This window comes from Chelmon rostratus, chromosome 11, assembly GCF_017976325.1.
Source record: "Chelmon rostratus isolate fCheRos1 chromosome 11, fCheRos1.pri, whole genome shotgun sequence".
Taxonomy (NCBI): Eukaryota; Metazoa; Chordata; class Actinopteri; order Chaetodontiformes; family Chaetodontidae; genus Chelmon; species Chelmon rostratus.
In genome coordinates, this window is record NC_055668.1 from 6,581,348 (window position 1) to 6,601,415 (window position 20,068).

Below are 20,068 nucleotides of genomic sequence, written 5' to 3' on the forward strand. Positions count from 1 at the left end.
TCTGTAAACGTAAGCAATATTATTGTGTGAAAGTGCTCCATTAGAAGTAAAAAAGTCCTGTGTTCACATTTTACTGAAATTAAAAATAGTATTAGTCAAAATGTATTTAAGTATGCAGAATAGGCTCCCTTTTATAGTGCAAAATTGTCATGGTGCATTAATGTGTAAACAGTATTTCAATTTAGTAGCTGGTCAAGACTGTACCAATTTTAATGAAGTTGTATATTGTTGGGTAGGATACGTATATAGCATATAGTTTATTATCTTATTATTGTGTATGTAAAAAACCGGTAACTACAGTTGAACTATTAACATATTGGAGTAAAAAGTACAGTATTTCTCTGCAAAAAGTAATAAAATAGAATTATAAAGTGGTCGTTTATAAGAAATCAGTAAGATTCTATGCATCTTTTTCTAAGATAAACACAAAACCTCAAAGTGTAACTCAGAGACCATTATTTGAGCTGAAAGTATAACAATAAGCAGAGCATGGTCAAAAGACAGTCGTTGTTTGTGTGGCTTTGGGTGACTGTGTGTTTGAGTGTGTGTCACATGTCCGGATCCATCCTCATGAATTACAGAATTCAATGTTGGCAGATGGGAAGGACAGACAGACAAATTATTCTGTCTGTCTCATTTTCTCGGACCACTACACAGATCAATTATTTATTTCTCGTGTGGTCCCAAGTAAACACGGAACATTAATGCATCCCACATACTGCGATCCATTACGAGCACAGAACTGACATGCGCCCTGTCAGACTAATGTACTTTTAATAAATAAAGTAGAATACATTTGTGGAGGATTTCATATTTCATCTGTGCACAAACTGCTCCTGAACTCTCACATGGTGCAGTAATCTGTACACCATCTTGGCCCATATTGTTTGAGAGCCATAATCCCCCGATGTGCTGTTAAAATCCCTCAGGTTACAGACCACACTTCCACTTCTGTTGCCTCGGGCTAATCTCAGATTATGGTTATTATCACATGGAGACCGGTTACATGGGAAGTGAAAGGGGACTTCTTGGTGCCTTATGTAACTTAATTAAAACCTATTAAATTTACAGGAATTCGAAAGTATAGCCATTTAATTTCTGAATAAATGAGATATTAAGATGTGATACCTACATATTTATGACTGTCACACAGCAGCTTGATATAACAAAGACTGACTCACACATTATTCAAAAAATTCAAATAAAAATGTTACATTTTATGAGGAAACATTTGAACTATAAATATTAAGAGATAGAAAATGTTTTAATATATTGTGCAAAGAGGCAAGATACTGTGTGTTTGTATATACAATGAGTCAAATTTTAATTTCTTTCTTTGACACAGTATAGTGAATTTTAAATGAGATAAAAATGAAAGCAACATTTGTGATGCAGCAACTCACAGTAATTCTATGTCATCATTTGTCAATTTTCTGCTTAATCAAATGCTTAATTAACAGCCTTAAACAGATAATTAGTAGGTTTTTAGTGATTTTACAGAATTTGTGGGAATGTAAGCTTAACTGGGAAATATCCAGAATCTTAACCTTTTAAAAGTCTGTTTGCACCATCAGCTGTGGTGAGCTACCAGATGGTAGACTTTTGGTGTTTGTGACACATGGCTCTGAGTGAAGCCACGGCCAGATAGCCCAGCCCAAGATAATTGGAATTTCATTAAGGTTTTGTTTGCGTGTGTGTGTGTGTGTGTGTGTGTGTGGTGTGCTGAGTGTGCATATATGAGTGTGTCTGTGTGTGTATGCTGAGAGTGGGTGTGGGTGTTTATGAGTCTGCATGGGTGTGTTTCTCTATGAGCAATATTGAGGATGGGGGGAGAGGGCAGGGACTCCACCTGCTGCCACCTGTTCATCTGCTCCGTCTTATAAAAGCTGCTCCCTCACTGTCTCCAGCATCACAGACACCTTGGACTCTTCAGGCTGTCCACTATCTGGAGTTACAAATATTTCAGCCCAGAGGACACACAGCTTGGACATCAGCCAGACTGTGACGCTGACGAGACCTCTGAGGACCCCCTGAAACAGGAAACTTCTCAGATACCAATCAAGAGATTTATCAGAGTCAGTCTGATCTGAGGACATACACCCGTTTGATCCTCCAACCAAAAATCATGAAGACTCGTCGACCCAGCTGCACTGACTCTGGATCTGAGTCCTCAGAACCAGACTCCAAGAGCCCAGAGAAATATGAGACTGCCACGAGGCGGCGGATGGCTGCCAATGCCAGAGAGAGGAAGAGGATGCAGGGTTTGAACACGGCCTTTGATCGACTGCGTAAAGTTGTCCCCCAGTGGGGCCAGGACAAAAAGCTTTCCAAGTATGAAACTCTGCAGATGGCCCTCAGCTACATCATGGCCCTAAACCGGATCCTGACAGACGCCAGGAGGCACAACGCTCCTCACAGGCAGTGGCTGGACCTGCAGTTCGACTGCGTGCAGCCTGAAAACTACCCGTGCCTCATGAGGTACGACTCTCCGACTGGACAGGAGTACACCCACTCATCGTTCTCATATCAGTTTGAAGGCCATCAGGTCCACGCATAAACTGCTGCCATGTGGTAGATAATCAGTCCTGTTGTTGGATGTGAATGCCAATGTGAATATTTTTCCTTCAATTTAGGAGACAGTAAATACATTTGTATTGCATTATTTTCTTTTTGTATTTTTGTATGACAATCAAAGAGGCTTCTACTTCTGCTTGGAGTCTTTTTTATTTTTGCTAGGAAACCCAGCAATGTTGAGCATCTTTTTGTTCAAAGTATAGCAATGAAAGAAATGTAGATTGTACTGAAGATACAGGCAATGGTGTATTTTTATCAGTTATTTTGATATGGCCCGAAAATGTTGTGCAATGTTCAATGGATTCTGAGAAAATCATTGTGGTCTTAGTTGCACAGTTAAAATCAATATGTAACTATTTTGTCAAAGTGTAAGTACATGTTTGTAGAGTTGAAAAATAGATGTTATTTTTCACATGCAGACACTATTTTGTTGAATTATAGTTTTTAATCCAAAATAAAAAACTATTTTGTATGACAAAGCCTTTCTCTGGTTCTTTATTATCTTCTCTATTGGGTTCAGCTATAACACAATTGTGATGGAAAAATGTGGGATTTTTTAGACATGACAGACAAAAAATCTATTTGCATACTCTCTATACTCTGATAGTTTAAAATAAAACCCCGACATACTGAAAAGTTCAATAGAGCAATTACACAACAGTACATTTTACTTGTTGTCTCATTTCATTGGACACTTTCTAATCTAGCTCTTAACTCTAATCTCGCTTTGTCTCCTTTGTGTGGTATAAAAAAAGGGCTATCAAGGAGAATGACTAATTTACAGCTGCTTTGTTTTGTGTGTGTCAGGTTCTCAGTAGGAGTAATGGCAGCTCATGTCTGCTGCACTGCCTCACCCTGCACCCTGGGGAATAAATCATCCTTTTGTCCTGGGCTCCTGGGCTCTGAGATAAGACACTTTTACGTCAGCGGGGAACCAGAATCGAAACATTTAAAATTTTGAGGGGAGAAGAACAATCATTTAACTATTCAATTTTCAGAAATTCCCCATAAAAATAACACATATTGGAGTTTAAAAGAATTAAACTGACTCAATTGTGCAACGGCGTAGTCCAGGATGCCATATGATCCACAACTGTCCATTGTTGGAGCCACACAGCTACAGATTTAAATGGCAATCATCAGCCACTGAAAAGTGATTGTTCCAGATTTGAAAAAGTTTGAATGGTGGCACAAGCCACAGCAAATTAAGGAAGCCTGTGTGCCAGATCCTGCCACGGCTTCAGAGGGGGAGCAGAAATTAAACTCTATTGTGTGGTAATGGCTGTGTGTAATCGCTCTGTTCAGAGCCACCGAAGCATGAACGCCCATAGCTGGACCCAAACTCTATCTGCACCGAGTATAACACATCTACAGCAGTGCATTAACTGTACTGTCCACCTGATAATAACACTAATGCAGTTGAGCTGGGTGGTAATATTTGGAATTATATGTTGTTATATTGTTATGTAATCTCATGTTCAAGCCTGTTTGGTTTAATGCCTCCAACTGCCTAAAATAAACACATAAAGAGACACAAGATACAGTATCAGTCACCAAATCAAAGAACACAAACTCACATATAGCTAAAGTACTCATTAGTCTGCTTAACTAATCATTGGTGTTAGCGTGAACACTTAAATACTCATTTGATAAGTGTTGCAGGGGGCTTGTTGCGTTGACAGCAGAAGAGACTTGAGCGATAGACGAGGTGCCAAACACTGATACAGATGGTCGCAGTGATTCATATGCCATGTTGAATGTTTGCATACCTAATAAACGCTTTCTGACAGTTGGCATGTCAAAAATGAATAGATGGCAGAGTCAAAAGTGCGTAATGGTAATGAGGTGGAGACCATCCCTGACACTGCAATTACGCTCTTCATTAATTCAGACACAAGCCGCAAACAGTTGGCGACAGAAAATATAATCGACATGCAATTAATTGATTTCCTCTATAGGAGCACGTTATTGGATGAGTGGTTAATCAATAGTGACAACAATGTGCTCAGCATGGAAGTAATTGAGAGGGCAAAACAAATTAAAATGTCTTTTAACTGCTTAATTATTTACCCTTCCAGCACAGCTGGATCTTAGGTCGTACGATATGTGGTGTCGTAGAGATCCCCACTGTAGAATGGAGTTAAATTTGTCAAGGTGTTTTCATTATTTCAGCTCTTCACTGTCAGTTTGAAGGAGGGCTGTCAGTGAGAGGGAGGCAGACAGTTGACATGTGCACTAATTTCACATGTTTTGTTTTGTGGTGATTTCATTTATTTATTCATCACGTCTAAAAATATCCCCAAGTTTGAAACAGACTAAAGATCAGATATGAGGTCTTATTGGTTAAGGGATTAGATTATACCACTGAACAACAGTGAAGTATTTGGTTAACCCTTGCTGTGTGCCCATGCAAAAGGAGATACAAGTATGTCCATGTTGTGATTGCACAACACCTTTTATTGCTTCACTGTTTTTGGTCTCAATCTCAAGACTGCAAACGGTCCAGCAGAGGACCAGGAGCTCCTCCTCCAACAGAGCTGATGTCATCCAGTCTTTATAATCATCTCTCCAGCAGGTGTTCAAAAGCTGCAGACACTGCTCTGCTTCACTCTCCTCTCTGATCTAAACTCCAGCAGGCCATACAAGACAAACGCGGGCGTCTACCAGGATGAAGTGCCTGAACAACCGGGCCGACAGCCACCTGACTGGACAGGTGGAGTGCGAGTTGGACAGCATGGGCAATGGGGCCTGGGTAAACCAGGGCTTCTGCGACACCCCTCCACCTTTGCCCAGAGCTGTAAGCACCATCTACAACCCCCAGTCCCCCTACCAGGGCTCCATGGACAGCATGTACAAACTGGACGGGCTCAGCCCATTCCCAGAGGAGCCTCCATCCTCTGACCACGGCCTGGTGAAGAAACAAAGAGGCTGCTGCTCGTTTATTAAAGGTAAGAGCCCACTGAGCTGAGTTTTAAACAGTATTTCTGCTCTGCCATCACAACTACTTTAATGAGCATGGATGACACCTTGACTGCATCTAAAATGGGCCATCTTGTTGTCTTATCAATGCAGGTCTTTAATAGAGCATCCTACTTTGTTTCAACCCAGGATCAAAGTCAACACACCATCTGTGTGAACAATCTTTAAAACACAGTCTCTACATCATATCTTTAACTATATTTTTTCCGTAGGCTTATGGGGCACAACATTGACTGAAAACACCTCAAACAACAGAGAACTGTTTGTGCGAACCACACTACGGGAGTTACTGGTCTATCTGGTGTTCCTGGTGGATATATGCCTCTGTAAGTATTCTACTTATATCATCTGTGTCTATTCCTGGCACTCAAAAATCATGTTCAGTACCCTGGACAAACAGTATATGCAAGCAATTCTTAGCACTTCCTTTACACGGGAAAGTGCTTAATACATCTTAAAAAGACATTTAAACTAAACTTAATTTTCTACTTTCTAGGATTTGCATTGCCATGAAACCTGTTAAATTGAAGTGCAAGCATGAAAATTACTTCTAAATACAGTTATTCTAAATGTATGCTTTTCAAACATTAATGACCCATACCATCAGGTGATAGAGAGAATTCAAATGTATCTCTGGGTTTGACAAACACATTAGAGTATTTCTAATGAAGTCAGTTGTATATTTTGTTTGGTATTGATGTACCTTTTGTCTGCTTTAGTATATTTTAATCAACTATTTGTTCTTTGCAATTCTGATCACTTGTTGAAGTGCTCACCATTTGGCTGTTACTGTATAGGGCACATCTTGACTGCTGATTTACCATCAAAAGCGTCACAAACGCCCTCCCCATCCCTCTGCCTGAAAGCCATTGTGCAGCTGAGCATTCGCAGTGAAAGGGACATAGGCATCTCTTGCCTTTTAGCGATAAGAGCTTTTAGCCTCATCCATTGTTGCTTTGTCTGGGTTAGATTTACATTGTTTGATGAGGCTATTTGCGTCAGGCCAGCTTGCTCTCTCTTCAAACAAATTACGGCCTCTAATCTGGATCTATTTGACTGCAGTCACATACAACACACAGCCAAACAACAAGTCTACAATGAGGCCATGCGTGCCTGCCTCTGAGTTGTCTTATCTCAGACCACTGAATAGAGCAACATTTAGGGCTGAACCTGAGTAAAGCCAGATAGGAATCAATGACTGGGCATTAGCAATGTGATTACGTTGTCTTTCAGTGACATACGGTATGACCAGCTCGAGCACCTACTACTACACTAAAGCCATGACGGATCTGTTTGTGAATACAGCCAGCGAAAGTGGGGTTAAGTTTCAGTCCATTAGCACCATGGCTGACTTCTGGACTGTGAGTTCTCCTCTATATTCATTTCTTCCATGTTCACAACGGAGAGAAACCACTGATAAAGGATAATGTGAAATTTCTTCTGCGTGCAATTCAAACTGCTTCCACCCTCTCTTTGTATGAACAGTATGCACAGGGTCCATTTCTAGATGGCCTCTACTGGACTAAATGGTACAATAACCAGTCCATGGACCACGGGGACCAGTCCTTCATCTACTATGAGAACATGCTGCTGGGAGTCCCCAGAATGAGGCAGATCAAGATCATGAACAACTCCTGCAAGGTCCACAGCGACTTCCGAGATGAGATCACAGGATGTTTTGATGTTTACAATGAGGAGAAGGAGGATGACCTTAGCTTCGGTCTCATCAATGGCACAGCGTAAGCCGCTTATCGTTTTCCTTACAGGGTTGTACTTTGGGTCTGTAGTTTAAGAACTACAGCAAAATTGTCTTCTTCCTCCACAGATGGACCTTTCACACAGAGCAACAGATCAAAGGTTCCTCTCACTGGGGCTTGCTGACCACATACAGCGGAGGAGGATACTACCAAGATCTGGGGCAGACCAAAGAGGAGAGTGCCATCATACTGAAGGAACTGGTGGACAACCTGTGGCTAGACCGAGGAACAAGAGTGGTCTTCATCGACTTCTCCACTTACAACGCAAACATCAACATGTTCTGCGTCATTAGGTAAAAAGCACCACCGACAATAGCAGGTTGGTATCCGTCCATTGCTTGACCAAAGTTTTATCCGCTTCTTTTAGGTTGGTGGTTGAAATCCCAGCGACCGGTGGAGCGATCCCTTCCTACCAGATTAGAACAGTCAAACTGATTCGCTACATCACCACCTGGGATTACTTCATCCTCGGCTGCGAGATGGTCTTCTGCTTATTCATCCTCTATTACATTGTGGAGGAGATTCTTGAGTTGCGTATACACAAGTTCTCCTATTTCAAAAGCATCTGGAACATACTGGATATTGTTGTCATAATGGTAAGAAAATGTAATTCTTGTTTGATTCAAACGTCCTTTTTGCTGATTCTTCTTGGACTCAAACAAGTAAAATTATTCTCCTTCCCAGCTCGCCATTGTTGCCATTGTATTCAATATTTTCCGCACTGTCAAAGTGGACAACTTGCTTGGCAAACTACTGGAAAATCCTGATATCTATGCTGATTTTGAATTTCTAGCCTTCTGGCAAACACAGTACAACAACATGAATGCAGTGAACTTGTTCTTTGCGTGGATCAAGGTAAAGTTTGACATCTTTCACACCAACACATTACTTACTCAAATCTGGCTCTCGTGTCATCCAAAAGGTTGTGTTTTTTTTCTTCTTGTCCTTTAGGTTTTCAAGTACATCAGTTTTAACAAGACCATGACTCAGTTGTCCTCCACACTGGGTCGATGTGCTAAAGATATCTTGGGCTTTGCCATTATGTTCTTCATCGTGTTCTTTGCCTATGCTCAACTTGGATATTTGCTCTTTGGAACAGAGGTTGAATCCTTCAGCACCTTTGTCAAATGCATGTAAGAAGCGTCCAAATCAACAGCAGGAAATATTTAAACAGGATGATTGAGCATTAATGATTCAGTCATTTTTTCCTTTTCCTCTTTCTGTAGCTTCACACAGTTCAGGATTATTCTTGGAGACTTTGATTACAATGCCATCGACCGTGCTAACAGAGTTCTTGGGCCAATCTACTTTGTCACCTATGTGTTCTTTGTTTTTTTTGTTCTACTGGTAAGTCATTGTGCTCCACAAGATCCTTAATTTCAAAAGGATAGAAATGAGCTTTCGCATGATCCTTTTTGTATCTGTCCCTCAGAACATGTTTCTAGCCATCATCAATGATACATATTCTGAGGTTAAGGAAGAGCTCTCATCCCAAAAAGATGAGCTCCAGATTACAGACATCATCAAACAGGTAAAGGCAATCAGATTAAAGTAAAAAAAGATACATTTATGGATAAAGTTTCACAAGAAATAAAGCCAAAGTGATTTTCTCTTGTAATTCAGAGCTATACGAAGACATTTATGAAACTGAAACTTAAAAAGGAGAAAATATCAGATGTTCAGAAAGCGCTACGATCTGGATCTGGAGAAATTGAATTCAAGGACTTCAGAAAAACTCTGAAAGAGTAAGTGACAAAATATCAAAAAGAAGAACACATGCTAACTTTAGTGTTAAATGCAACCCTCACCTCTGTGATGATCTCGTAGGATGGGACATGCCGATCACGAAATATCTGCAGCCTTCTCACGGTTTGACCGTGATGGGAACCAAATTCTAGACGAAGATGAGCAAGAGAAGATGAAAATCGAGCTTGAGGAAAAGAGGGTTTGTGTAATAGTCTATACGGTTTGTTTTGATTTACAAGATATATATTTTTTTAACATTTTACTTTGATCTTGTTTATCTTGAAAAGAGAATGAATGCAACGTTGTCTTTTCATGATGGTTTTCCCATTCCTTCAGGATGCTCTTTGCACGGAAATCAACAATCTGGGAATTAATTATGGGAAAGAATTACTGGAGAAGCCTCCTGTAGCATCTAATGAGCAGAAGAACCACTCCAGTCATACCTCTGTGGATCTGGAACAGTTTCTACGGTGGGAAAAGCTTTTACATTTAACCTCAGAAATGTCTTCAGTTATCTTGTATTCAAAAAAGAGAAATTAATGACAATGAATGTCAACCAAACCTGAATGACCTTTCTCTCCACATGAAAGATTGTCCAGACAAGTTCTACACCTTGAAAGCTCTGTGGAAGGCATCTCATCCAGGATTGAGTTGATTATGGAGAATCTGGGATTACAAGAGAGAGCTAAAGGGAAGGAAATGGCAGGGAAACGGCGTATGACCAACAAGGATGTAAGTATGGAAATAGGTTCAAGATATACTTAAACCTTGTTGTATGCATCAGATACTTTACTTTTTAACGGAATACTAAACAGCTCAGTTTCACCTCACCATTACCTTACACTGAAACTATGTAACTGTGATGTTGGTAAGACAAAGGGCCTTTAATGTAATATGTGGAAAATGTCTAACATTTTGTACTTAAGCATTCCAGAAAATTCCAGCATAGACTTTTTTCCAAACAAAAAATGTCTAATTTTTGATTACCCCTATTCAGAGTGATGAAACTGCCTCAAACGGGAGCGTCCTGGTTTGCGTGGACAGAGGGATGAAGGCTGACGTCTCATTGAGGAGATCAGCAGTTTGCACCAACTCCACACATGACTGTCATATGTGATTAATCTCTGAGAAACACAATCGCAGGCTATCTGTAAATCAGATGACACGAGGATGAACAGGTACACTACTGACAGTATGACACAGCAATATTCAACACTTGGTTCAGCTGCTCTTAAGTAATCATGTCATGGTAATATGTAAATACTGTATAAACACATTTTTGAAATAACTAGATTACTGTACTAGAGCTAATACAATAACCTGGTTCAGGTTTATGCTCCAATGTATACAATGTATGTTGTAGATGAGACCTGTTGTGCAAAACAAATTTATTTCAACAGTAGATTAGAGAGACAACATTGTGCAATATAACCCAATATAAGGCAGCGCATAAGCCGCCTAACATCTAAGTGAATGCTTGCTTTGCTTTAGTCATTCAATGTTTATAAATGTTCATGTTCTATTAGTCGCTCAAAAGCTATTCGCCACTTGTTTGCACAGTTTAGTGAGGCTTATCTACAAAATAATGATCAAATAGATTTTTTTTTTTTTTTGCGTATAATACATGGTTCAATAATCGTTTGTCACCTTTGTCCACCTCCTGAGCTGCCAAAACGTCATGTTGTAACGAGCGAATATGTAATGGCTGACAGTGTCTACAGCCGTTCATTAAATATATCATATACAACATTTCTGTTATATACCAAATGACTGGATCTGGGATGTACTATTCCAGTGGACTGGATGTTTTAAAAGAAACTGGTCAACATAATTTGGGTTTCACACCTGGAAACATTGCTGCAAAGAAAAAGGGTAAAAGGTTTTTGAGCAAATAGAGAGAATATAGAAAACATATGCTGTCCAGTGTATTTACCATTCAGATGGTACACATTTCAGAACCTCAGTTTAATAATTGTTAAATATGTAATTTACTGTGTGTTAGAATTACTGAAAATACATCATTTTACAGTGACTTTATGCTTTGCTGTCAGAATTTCTGTGTAAAGCACAATTCATTAGTGTCTAATAAATGTACCGAACAACCAGGTTCAAATGTTTCTTTATTTGAAGTGAATTTTCTGTTCATTTCATCCTTTATTATTAAACATCACTTCTGTTGTTCAACTTAAATGTATTATTGTCATAAAAGCAAATTGCCATTACATTCAATATTTTGAGCAACAAATATATTACATGTCATAAGTGTGCAGTTCAAGCTGAAACATCACCTGCTTCCTGCTACTTCCTGAAAATGGCACACAAACTTAAAAATGGGAAAATCAACAATGGAAAAGAATTTAGATTTGTAATGCAGCCTCTGTAAATAACACAAGGTTTGAATTTACTGACACATCAATTAAGGCTTATTCATAAATTATATTGCTGAAATTTAATGATGGCATTTCATTTCATAACATTCTACCTACAGTATGTACACTATTTCTTAAGTTTCATGAAGGTTTGTGATATAGGTTTTTATTTACACTCTCAGCCAACATGACCCTGTTTGGTTACATGAAACCCCCCCCAGCTCAAATAAACAAACTAAACATTATCAAGTTTGTTGGCTAGTACACCAGGAGAATGAGAGTGAGTTTACAAGGACTGTAATACACTGTACAGAATGGCACGTATGCAAATAAAATCCAAATGGCAGGATGTCTTTAAGAAATCCTCTTGTCACAATTTGTCAGTATCTTTTTAAATAGTTTACCTGGAATATATGGAAATATTCTGCAAATACTGAGAAGGTTCAGAATGCACAAAGAGACAGAAAAGATGCCCTCTGCCCTGACAAATCAACACAATATTTGGGGAACCTTCCACTATAAATGGAATAAACATAAAATAAAACAATCCTGATTTATAGTCAGCCTAAAACATTGGACGATGTGTCTTTGCACAAGTGGGTGACTTAAGTACAGTATTCTGAATGATAAATGATGATGCAATATGACTAGGGGCTGGTTTTGGTGCTAAATTAAGTCTAAGGTCCTTTGCTAAAACTGTCACAGACATTTGAAAGAAATGACTATAAATTAACTGAGGTTATCAAGAGGAAGGAAGAAAATACTTAAGATTCAATATTTTTCTAGGAAACCAGCCCCAGAATCAGCACACAGAGTAAGTTACCTTTACAAAGTTTGGGGGTTAAGCTGTTTTTACAATATTTTCTTTATATAGTGAGCAGATACTGTAGCCTTTCCTTTGAGACACATGATTATAAATCTGTTCAGTCTAGGCTACATTAACGTTTCAACTAAAGTCCATCAAAAGTCTGCAAAGAACATGCTGATCACTCTGATACAAAACATGAAAAACCTATTTTTTTTTTGCTTTTAGAGCTGTGTAGGTGAAATATTCTTTGTACACAAAATTTACCCAAGAGATACCACGTCCCGCTTAAACCTCCTTTAAAGCCACAGTTGATATTACAAATAGTTGCGTCACATATACTGGAAAGGCAAACTACCATTCCAGGGGCCTTTATTCACAAAGCACTTTTCATTAAATTATCAAAATAGGACTGAATATCTAGTCATGAGCTGAAGCTAGGCCCAAACCATCTTTCAGCAGGTTGGTTTATTCTGGTGGTTGAGTGCCTTTTGTAGCACAAATCCATATTGACTTATCATACACACTAGATTTGACCAACACTGTCATCACTGTGTAACATTGTAAAAACTGACCTGTATGATTAAAAAGTAACTTAATTAATGCATAAAGACGAGTGCAGTTTTGTCTTCTGTTGTATAAAATGTCAGAAAATGCCCCAGTATGACAACAAACAAGTCTTTAGTGAAATATTAAAAAAACAAAACATTGGCAAACTGAGAGCAGATATTGCTATAGTTTAATAATTTAACATCAATGTTACAAAAGTTTGAGGTTTCTAAGGATTTTAATACTTGTCATGTCCAGTGAACTGCTGGAGTAACATGATTGCTTTTAGCTCCACTAGAATGACTGAGCTGTTATGTTTCTATGTGTAACGTTGATCAAATTTTGAATCTGAGAGGCTAACAATTAGTTCTGAAGGACTACACTGACTTTTTGATGGTTTGGCCCATTGGTCAACATACTCAGCTTGTGATGAGAGGAAAGGCATCCAATAGTTTGTTAGGATAGCTGTCCAGATGTCCTAATGCTGCAAATCCCCTCTGTCACACACTGGGTAAGGCGTGTTTAAGGGCTGGCATGTCCTTTAACATCTACTTTGACAGTTGGTTTGGCTTTACTTCAGAAGCCAAAGAGGACTTTTCAAAAACACAACTATGAATTATCATCAAATAAACTTTTTAAAAGTTCTAAGTGAAAAGGACAATGCCACTAAAAAACATATTGTTAAACTTGTTGTTTCAGAGCAACTATTAGCTACAAAGGCTTTGTGAATATGGCCCCTGCCCTTCTTATACCACAGCAGCTGTCCTGATGAAAGAGTGCTGTGTGGTTTGAAAGGGTTGACAAAATCCCCTTGGCATTACACTTAGTTTAGGGCCAGCTCACTGCGTTTGGTAGCCAGCCATGCTGAAGTTGGCCAGGTTGGACATGACTGGACCAGGTGGGGCTGCAGCCTGGGCAGACGGAGATCCAAAGCTTCCCATCCAGGCTGGTGACTGGGACTGCCTGCAAAGACGCCACAAAGACCCAGCTAGTATGACTGTGGTCACTGCGTGCAAAGATCAGCTGTGTTGTAAAATGAATCAATGCTGCCGAGGCTGGAGGAAAGATCTCCTTTTTTTATTTTTCAAGTTTTAAAGTTAAGGAGGGGTCAAGTTACCGTCCATCATTCTTTAGAGGCATTTAATGACTGGGGTAAGTCTTCTGGGCCAGAAGAATACAGTCATAAAAAAATGAATTAACTGAATACATAATGCACAATAATACTGAGTAAAACTCACTCTACTCCAAATCCTTGCTGGTTCCATGTCTGACCATACATGCTGTAGGAGGGAACTTGCCACCCATTGGTTACATACTGCCCATACTGCTGCTGTGGATTCCCATAGAGTTGGTTCCACTGCCCCCACTGACTGTACTCAACCTGTGGGTGAGACAAACAGTGAGAATAACAGTGAATAAATGTCTTAACTGCTGCATTATTTATGTTCAATTAGTACTACAAAAAAAGGCAAAAAAGAAATTAGTGATTTACCATTTTGCAAAGTACATTTTAGTCTGTTAGTCTATTCTTTCAGTCTGCAAACATTTCTTGGAATGTGTAATAAAATTTCTATTTTCATTACATAGATTTGGCTAAAAAGCAAGACTCAAAACTGAATTAATTCAAGATCATCATCAGTTTCAGAGTAATCCCGGGACTTAGGGGTTAAGATTCCGACCATGTGCTCATTTCCTGACACCGCCTGCTGTCATCCCTATTAAAAATTTACATATTTATTTAAGTAAATCTCATTAGTTTCGTTTCGAGTGGTGTTTTCCCTACCTGCTGTGGATTTTTTGCCATGTCAGGCGATTCTTTGCCCCAGAAGCACTTCACTATGTGCCCTTCAATGACTGTGCCATTTACTGAGACGATGGCATGGGCAGCACTGTCATGGGAGGAAAACCTGAAAAGGAAAACAGCAGCTTAGCAGTCAAATTTATTTATTAATCAGCATCTCTATCAGGCAATTCAGAAAATGAACAAGATTAAAAACTTCGAGTTAACTGATACTCTCATAATAGCAGTGAGCTGAAGACAAACAGAACAGGTCACTGACACAAGAATGGACTGTCCCATTACTGAGTCATGTAATGTGCTTGTGTTGACATCTAGAGGGCAAATGCTGCAATGGACTGAAGCACTACCTGATAAAGGAGTATCCTTTCTCTGGGAAAACTCGGACTTCCATTATTTGCCCAAACGGTGAGAAGGTCTGTCGCATTAGGTGTTCTGAAAGAATCAAACAGAAAAAAGGTCAGTGTGGTCACCCCTTTGAGGTAAGTGTATGGTAAGTAATAAGACCACTGCTGCAGTGTGACTAAGGGCTGTAACAATGCATCTGAAGAGCACATGATAGATAGATTGATAAATCGATACTTTATTAATCTCCAAAGAGAAATACATTTCCAGCAGCTCAAAGGGTGGAAACACAAGGGCATGCAAAAAAGAACAACTTTCAAGTAAGGAGGCAAAAATACAATATACCAACTAACAATATAAGAAAAAAAATAGTGAGATAAAAATATAGAACTAAGCTATACAAGATAAACATCTGGCAGTTAAATGTGAGCCCAGTAGTGCAGTTGTGCAAAATGACATTGTGCAACAGTCATTTTCAAGTAATGAGGCAAAAATACAGAACAAAATACAAACTAACGATATACGAAGAAATAGTGAGATAAAAATACAGAACTAAGCTATACAAGATAGACATCTGGTGGTTAAATGTGAGCACAGTAGTGCAGTTGTGCAAAAATGACAGTGTGCAACAGTCAGTTTGTCCACACTTAAGTCCAGCATATAGATGTGTGTGTGATAAAGTGCGTGTGTCCATGGTGTGTGGTGTAAGTGTGTAGTGAGTCAGGAGTGACACATGACACTTGCCTGATAGTCCCGACTGGATCCCTCCACAGTATACAGTACAATTCTGTGGACTGGACTGTGTCACTACGTCATCAAACCTCAGATGCTTTGAGCCATCTAAAATAAAAACAAGCAAAGTTTGTAAAGGGATGTCCCAACCTTTATACACAACGTTTATGCTTAAAGTCAAAGTCAATCTCACTCACACTCCCACTTGTTCCCATATGCTTTTTAGCCCACCTCCTGTGTGGTATGCTAAAAAGCAGGGGGGGCAGGAAATAGCGTGGGCTGGGTTGTAAACATAAAGTGGGGGAGCTAGCATAGCTAGTGTGCTAACATTTTACTGTCATTATCCTGTCACTATCCTTACACTCACTACAGCCAAACAACATCTCTCACGCTCTGCTGCTTGTATTTTTTCACCATGCAGTTATAAAACTAGAACATAAGGAAATACAAACAAACATTTTCTGAATGTCAGGTCAATCCCACCCTCTCTTCAGTCAAACTGACTGAACAGTGGAGAGCTTAGAAATTTTATAAGTAGCATTGTATGTGACGGTGGGGGGGTCAATTCACGACCAGAAGCTGTTTCTCGCCCTGTTCCCCATAGAAATGAATGAGAAGTACAGTCTGACTGTGCTGAGAAGAGCCCTTATCATCCAAAATAAATAAAATCCCCTGTGTGGATGCACAGTGGATGTGCAGGGCCTTTAAAACTTACTGTCCTGGGCACTCTTTGGAGCTGGTGGTTTGCGTGTCGCCCAGTTGGTCCTGATTTGGCGTCCTCCAAGCCACTGTCCCCCCATGTTTATGATGGCATTTTCTGCATCCTATAAAACCAAATCAAAGACAGTTAACTCTTTGGGTTTCATGAATCTGTAAAGTTCATATTAAAGGCCATAATCATATTCAGTATGTACACATTACTGCTTTTAATCTAAATGATATTGAAACTGGTGATAGTAAACAAGAAGCTATGTAATGTTAGATGATGTAAGTTGTGACTATGGGTTCAACTATGATTAATTATACTGTAATTACTGTAAATGAATTAAAGTAGGATAATAAACAGAAAATAGAAATAACCTTCAGTCTGTGTTCTTGCACTGGAGCCTTACCAGTTTGTTGTAGAAGGACACAAATCCATACCCCTTTGATTTGCCTGTCGTCATGTCCTTCACAACACGGGCATCCCTGGAGGGAAACGTGAAAACAACTTCAGTGCACTTTACAGTTTAAATACTTCAAACTAAAAGGAACCACGCAAAACACACTGAACTGTGAATCCTCTACACTGTCCTACATTAATGTACATTAGCTATCATGACCTTGTACTGAGCACTGACTCGTAATATAATGTCAAAGCAACACTTGAAAACAAAAAAAACAAGTACAAATACATGCAGCCTACAGTATTGTTTTTAAATAATTTCAGATGTATAAATGTGTCCTTGCCACTAGAGCACCACTTCATGTTGAGTCTTCTTAATAGTAGGCTACTGATTTAAATTCACAAAAGGAACAGATTATATGGATTACCATGCATTCTTAAAATCTGCTGTTGGTGCTCTTCCTACAAATAGAAATATATAGAAAAAATATCAAAAGAGGAAAAAGGAATTAAAAGGCATACATGGCCTGTTAACAGATTTCTTTATTTTTCCTGGTCAATGCTTTACCACCAATATGGAGTATGGAGTTTGGGGAGCTGCAAATTTTGAGAAATTGACATTTTCAGAAATTTTGGAAGAGGATCATTGCACTACAAACAACACTATGCAAATCAAAATGAGACAACATACGTAGATTTAGAGGAACACATTGAGTAGTTGAATTTGTTAATCTAAGCTAGATCATGTTAACACATAGCATCTACAAATAAAGACATATGGAAAGAATGGAATAAATAGAGAAAAAAAACTACATCTGAGTCTCCAGAGTGCACAGTTCCTTGCTGTTAGCCTTCAAGCTCCTGTCCAATCCTATGAGCATTTCTGTAAAATAACCAAAGTGCTATTACTTCACTGAGACCCACAACTAAAAGCTGTTCAGGTTCATAAACACAGCTTACATTTAGCTGACATACAGTTTACTTACCACCTCCTAAATATGCAAAGAAAAGCAAGAGTAGGCTAAAAGCTAGCACTTCAGTCATAAATAAGAGAGATACAATACAGAGACAAGTAACTGCAATAAAGCGCTTAACAACTTACAGGAATTGTGTCAATAAATAATTTAAATCATGTTGTTCGAATCTGTTATGGGTTTGTTTTTGAAAACAAAGCATTACATATGAGGATAAGTGGCTCTGTCCATTCTGATGATTACTTTGATGTGATACTTAAAATCATGTTGGTCCATCATCAACTATGTTTACATGCATGATGTTGTGTCATTTACACCTGATATGAATTTGACTAGGAATACATCAAGAGAAAACAAAAATGAAGCTGTTCTCCTGAATGGTAACCATTCCGTTGACTTCCAAACATTAACTCTTTGTGTTATGTTTTCTCAGCATACATTTAGAGTAAAAACATAAAATTCCCCAAACCTGCTCACAGTGTGACCATGCAAGAAAGGGGGTACATTGCAGTTCATGGTAGGTCCCTTAACCCCTAGGATATCAGGGTATCCCAGTGTTTCATATGATATCAAACCATTGTTTTTAACTCAAAACAAAAGATGTAGCTGTGAACTGTGGAGAAGGAACCAAAACCTTCAGGATGTCAGCCGTTGTGGGCCAGCGCTTAAAAACTTGAAAATGTGTGAACTTCATAACATTTTTAGGTTTTCAGTTAAGTCAATACCCATGTTGTATGCATGTAAACATGGTCATTGATGGTTGTTTCAAAGCATAACCTTACAGAGGATTATATAATGACGAATATTGCCCAACTTTAGAGAAAGCAATATGCTTGCATTGTTGCATTCAAATTATTAACACCTTTTAAAGTGAAAAACTTACGAGATTTTCCCAAAGGGTGCAAATGCAGCCTTGACGTCCTCAGTGGTAATCTCAGGGCTCAAATCACCCACAAACACATGGAAGTGATCTAGAGTGAAACAAAGGACAAACAAACAAAGGACAGAAACCACTTACTATTCTCTGGTGAGCTTTGATTTTAGCAAATTAGAAAATCCATAGGTGAACACTTACTGGATGTGTCTTTCTTCTGGCTACTTGGAGTGGTGGCCCAATTTACTTTGACCTCCTGAAAGCAGGGAATTCACAAGGGCATTTAAAACTATGACCTGACTTTATGAAAACCTGAGAAATAAACAATTTGTACACAACAAGAATCACAGGGGAAATCAGAAACATTGGAGCTGCCGAGCTTTGCCTTTAACTTTAGAACAGACAGACTGTCCTACCTTTCCTAATATCTTCCTCCCGTTCATGGCTGCAAGGGCTGCCGCAGCATCTCTGTGTTCAAAGAACTCCACAAAGCAATAGGGGTCATTGCTTGTATGCTGCATGGGCAAAATCAAACACAAGAATTGAAAAGGTTAGTGGGTGGTGCAATTAAAATCACTGCTATCTTCATTTAATGTCCTTCAGTTCTTCTGGTTTTTGGTGAAAAGTGGGATGTGGTCACTCCCCAGATGTGAATGACAGGACAGGGGTCATTAAAAGAAAAGAAAAAGATAAAGTCAGATAAAACCAAACAATCTTGACTGCTTACCTCTGTGATCATTTTACAGCTTTTGCAAGGCCCTATCTGGGTGAAGAGCTGCAGAATCAAGATTTCTGTTACATCCCTGGAGAGGTTTCCCACATACCTGGAGGGGAAAAGAATTTCGTTTTGTAAAAGCTTTTACAGTTTGCTCCAAGTAACGTTGAGGTGGTAAAGATCGTGATGAAAAACTGAGCCACAGACAGAATATTTGGGTATTATCGCTACTTTCTGGTTAGTGATAATGAGTTATTGAAATTAGAATGTTTACATTACGTAGCTTGTCTGACTTACAGCAACGCTACAAGCTAGTCCAACGTTAGTTACAGCCAATATTGGATAGTTGTCGCTGTTAACGCTTACATATTACATACACGCATGAAATCAGATTATTATTTTTTATTCAACGTTATGTTAACTAACCTGATGTTAGTGGACCATTTAATGGCTACGCTGTCTGTACACACCAGGGTTGTGTAGACTGCGGGTAACTAGCTAAGTTAGCCACCGGTTCCCGACGTTAGCTTCGCTAACGATATCTAATGCTGACGTTAGACACTTAAAATTACTTACAGGGTTTTGGGGTGGCTTTCGTCGTCCATGGCCGATGCTGACAGTCACCAGGCAAGCGTTAGTTATCGGCTAGTTAGCTGACGTTAACCGACTCCAGCGTACGCGGTTAACTACAACAACTAGCTAACTAGCATAGAAGCTAGCTGACCGGGCGCCAGAACATACGTCAC

General features: G+C 39.1%; 3 protein-coding genes across 4 annotated transcripts; 2 read left to right on the plus strand and 1 right to left on the minus strand.

Annotated features, from left to right (window-relative positions):
• Nucleotides 1–2,125: 2,125 nt before the first annotated feature.
• Nucleotides 2,126–2,557, plus strand: atoh7 (atonal bHLH transcription factor 7). The gene has a single exon (XM_041948165.1). It carries the CDS (start codon nucleotides 2,126–2,128, stop codon nucleotides 2,555–2,557), a length of 432 nt encoding a protein of 143 aa, XP_041804099.1.
• A 2,685-nt stretch (nucleotides 2,558–5,242) lies between these two features.
• Nucleotides 5,243–10,620, plus strand: pkd2l1 (polycystic kidney disease 2-like 1). Its single transcript, XM_041947804.1, has 15 exons — nucleotides 5,243–5,522; nucleotides 5,766–5,879; nucleotides 6,787–6,914; nucleotides 7,039–7,292; nucleotides 7,379–7,603; nucleotides 7,678–7,906; nucleotides 7,995–8,165; nucleotides 8,262–8,443; nucleotides 8,537–8,657; nucleotides 8,743–8,841; nucleotides 8,934–9,055; nucleotides 9,138–9,255; nucleotides 9,393–9,526; nucleotides 9,647–9,788; nucleotides 10,054–10,620. Exons 1-15 carry the CDS (start codon nucleotides 5,243–5,245, stop codon nucleotides 10,171–10,173), a joined length of 2,439 nt encoding a protein of 812 aa, XP_041803738.1. The 3' UTR covers nucleotides 10,174–10,620.
• Nucleotides 10,621–11,159: 539 nt separating this feature from the next.
• On the minus strand, nucleotides 11,160–20,052 carry tial1 (TIA1 cytotoxic granule-associated RNA binding protein-like 1). 2 transcript variants are annotated; one of them, XM_041947021.1, is made up of 12 exons: nucleotides 19,899–20,052; nucleotides 19,335–19,431; nucleotides 19,024–19,122; nucleotides 18,809–18,863; nucleotides 18,617–18,704; nucleotides 16,767–16,842; nucleotides 16,370–16,478; nucleotides 15,667–15,762; nucleotides 14,928–15,012; nucleotides 14,563–14,686; nucleotides 14,018–14,160; nucleotides 11,160–13,742 (listed from the first exon to the last, which is right to left on the minus strand). In XM_041947021.1, the coding sequence occupies exons 1-12, from the start codon at nucleotides 19,925–19,927 to the stop codon at nucleotides 13,619–13,621; spliced, it is 1,125 nt and encodes a 374-aa protein (XP_041802955.1). In that variant the 5' UTR covers nucleotides 19,928–20,052; the 3' UTR covers nucleotides 11,160–13,618. The 2 variants fall into 2 exon arrangements, with proteins under 2 accessions (XP_041802955.1, XP_041802956.1); XM_041947022.1 differs by lacking the exons at nucleotides 18,617–18,704; nucleotides 18,809–18,863; nucleotides 19,024–19,122; nucleotides 19,335–19,431; nucleotides 19,899–20,052 and adding an exon at nucleotides 17,282–17,585.
• Nucleotides 20,053–20,068: the final 16 nt, after the last annotated feature.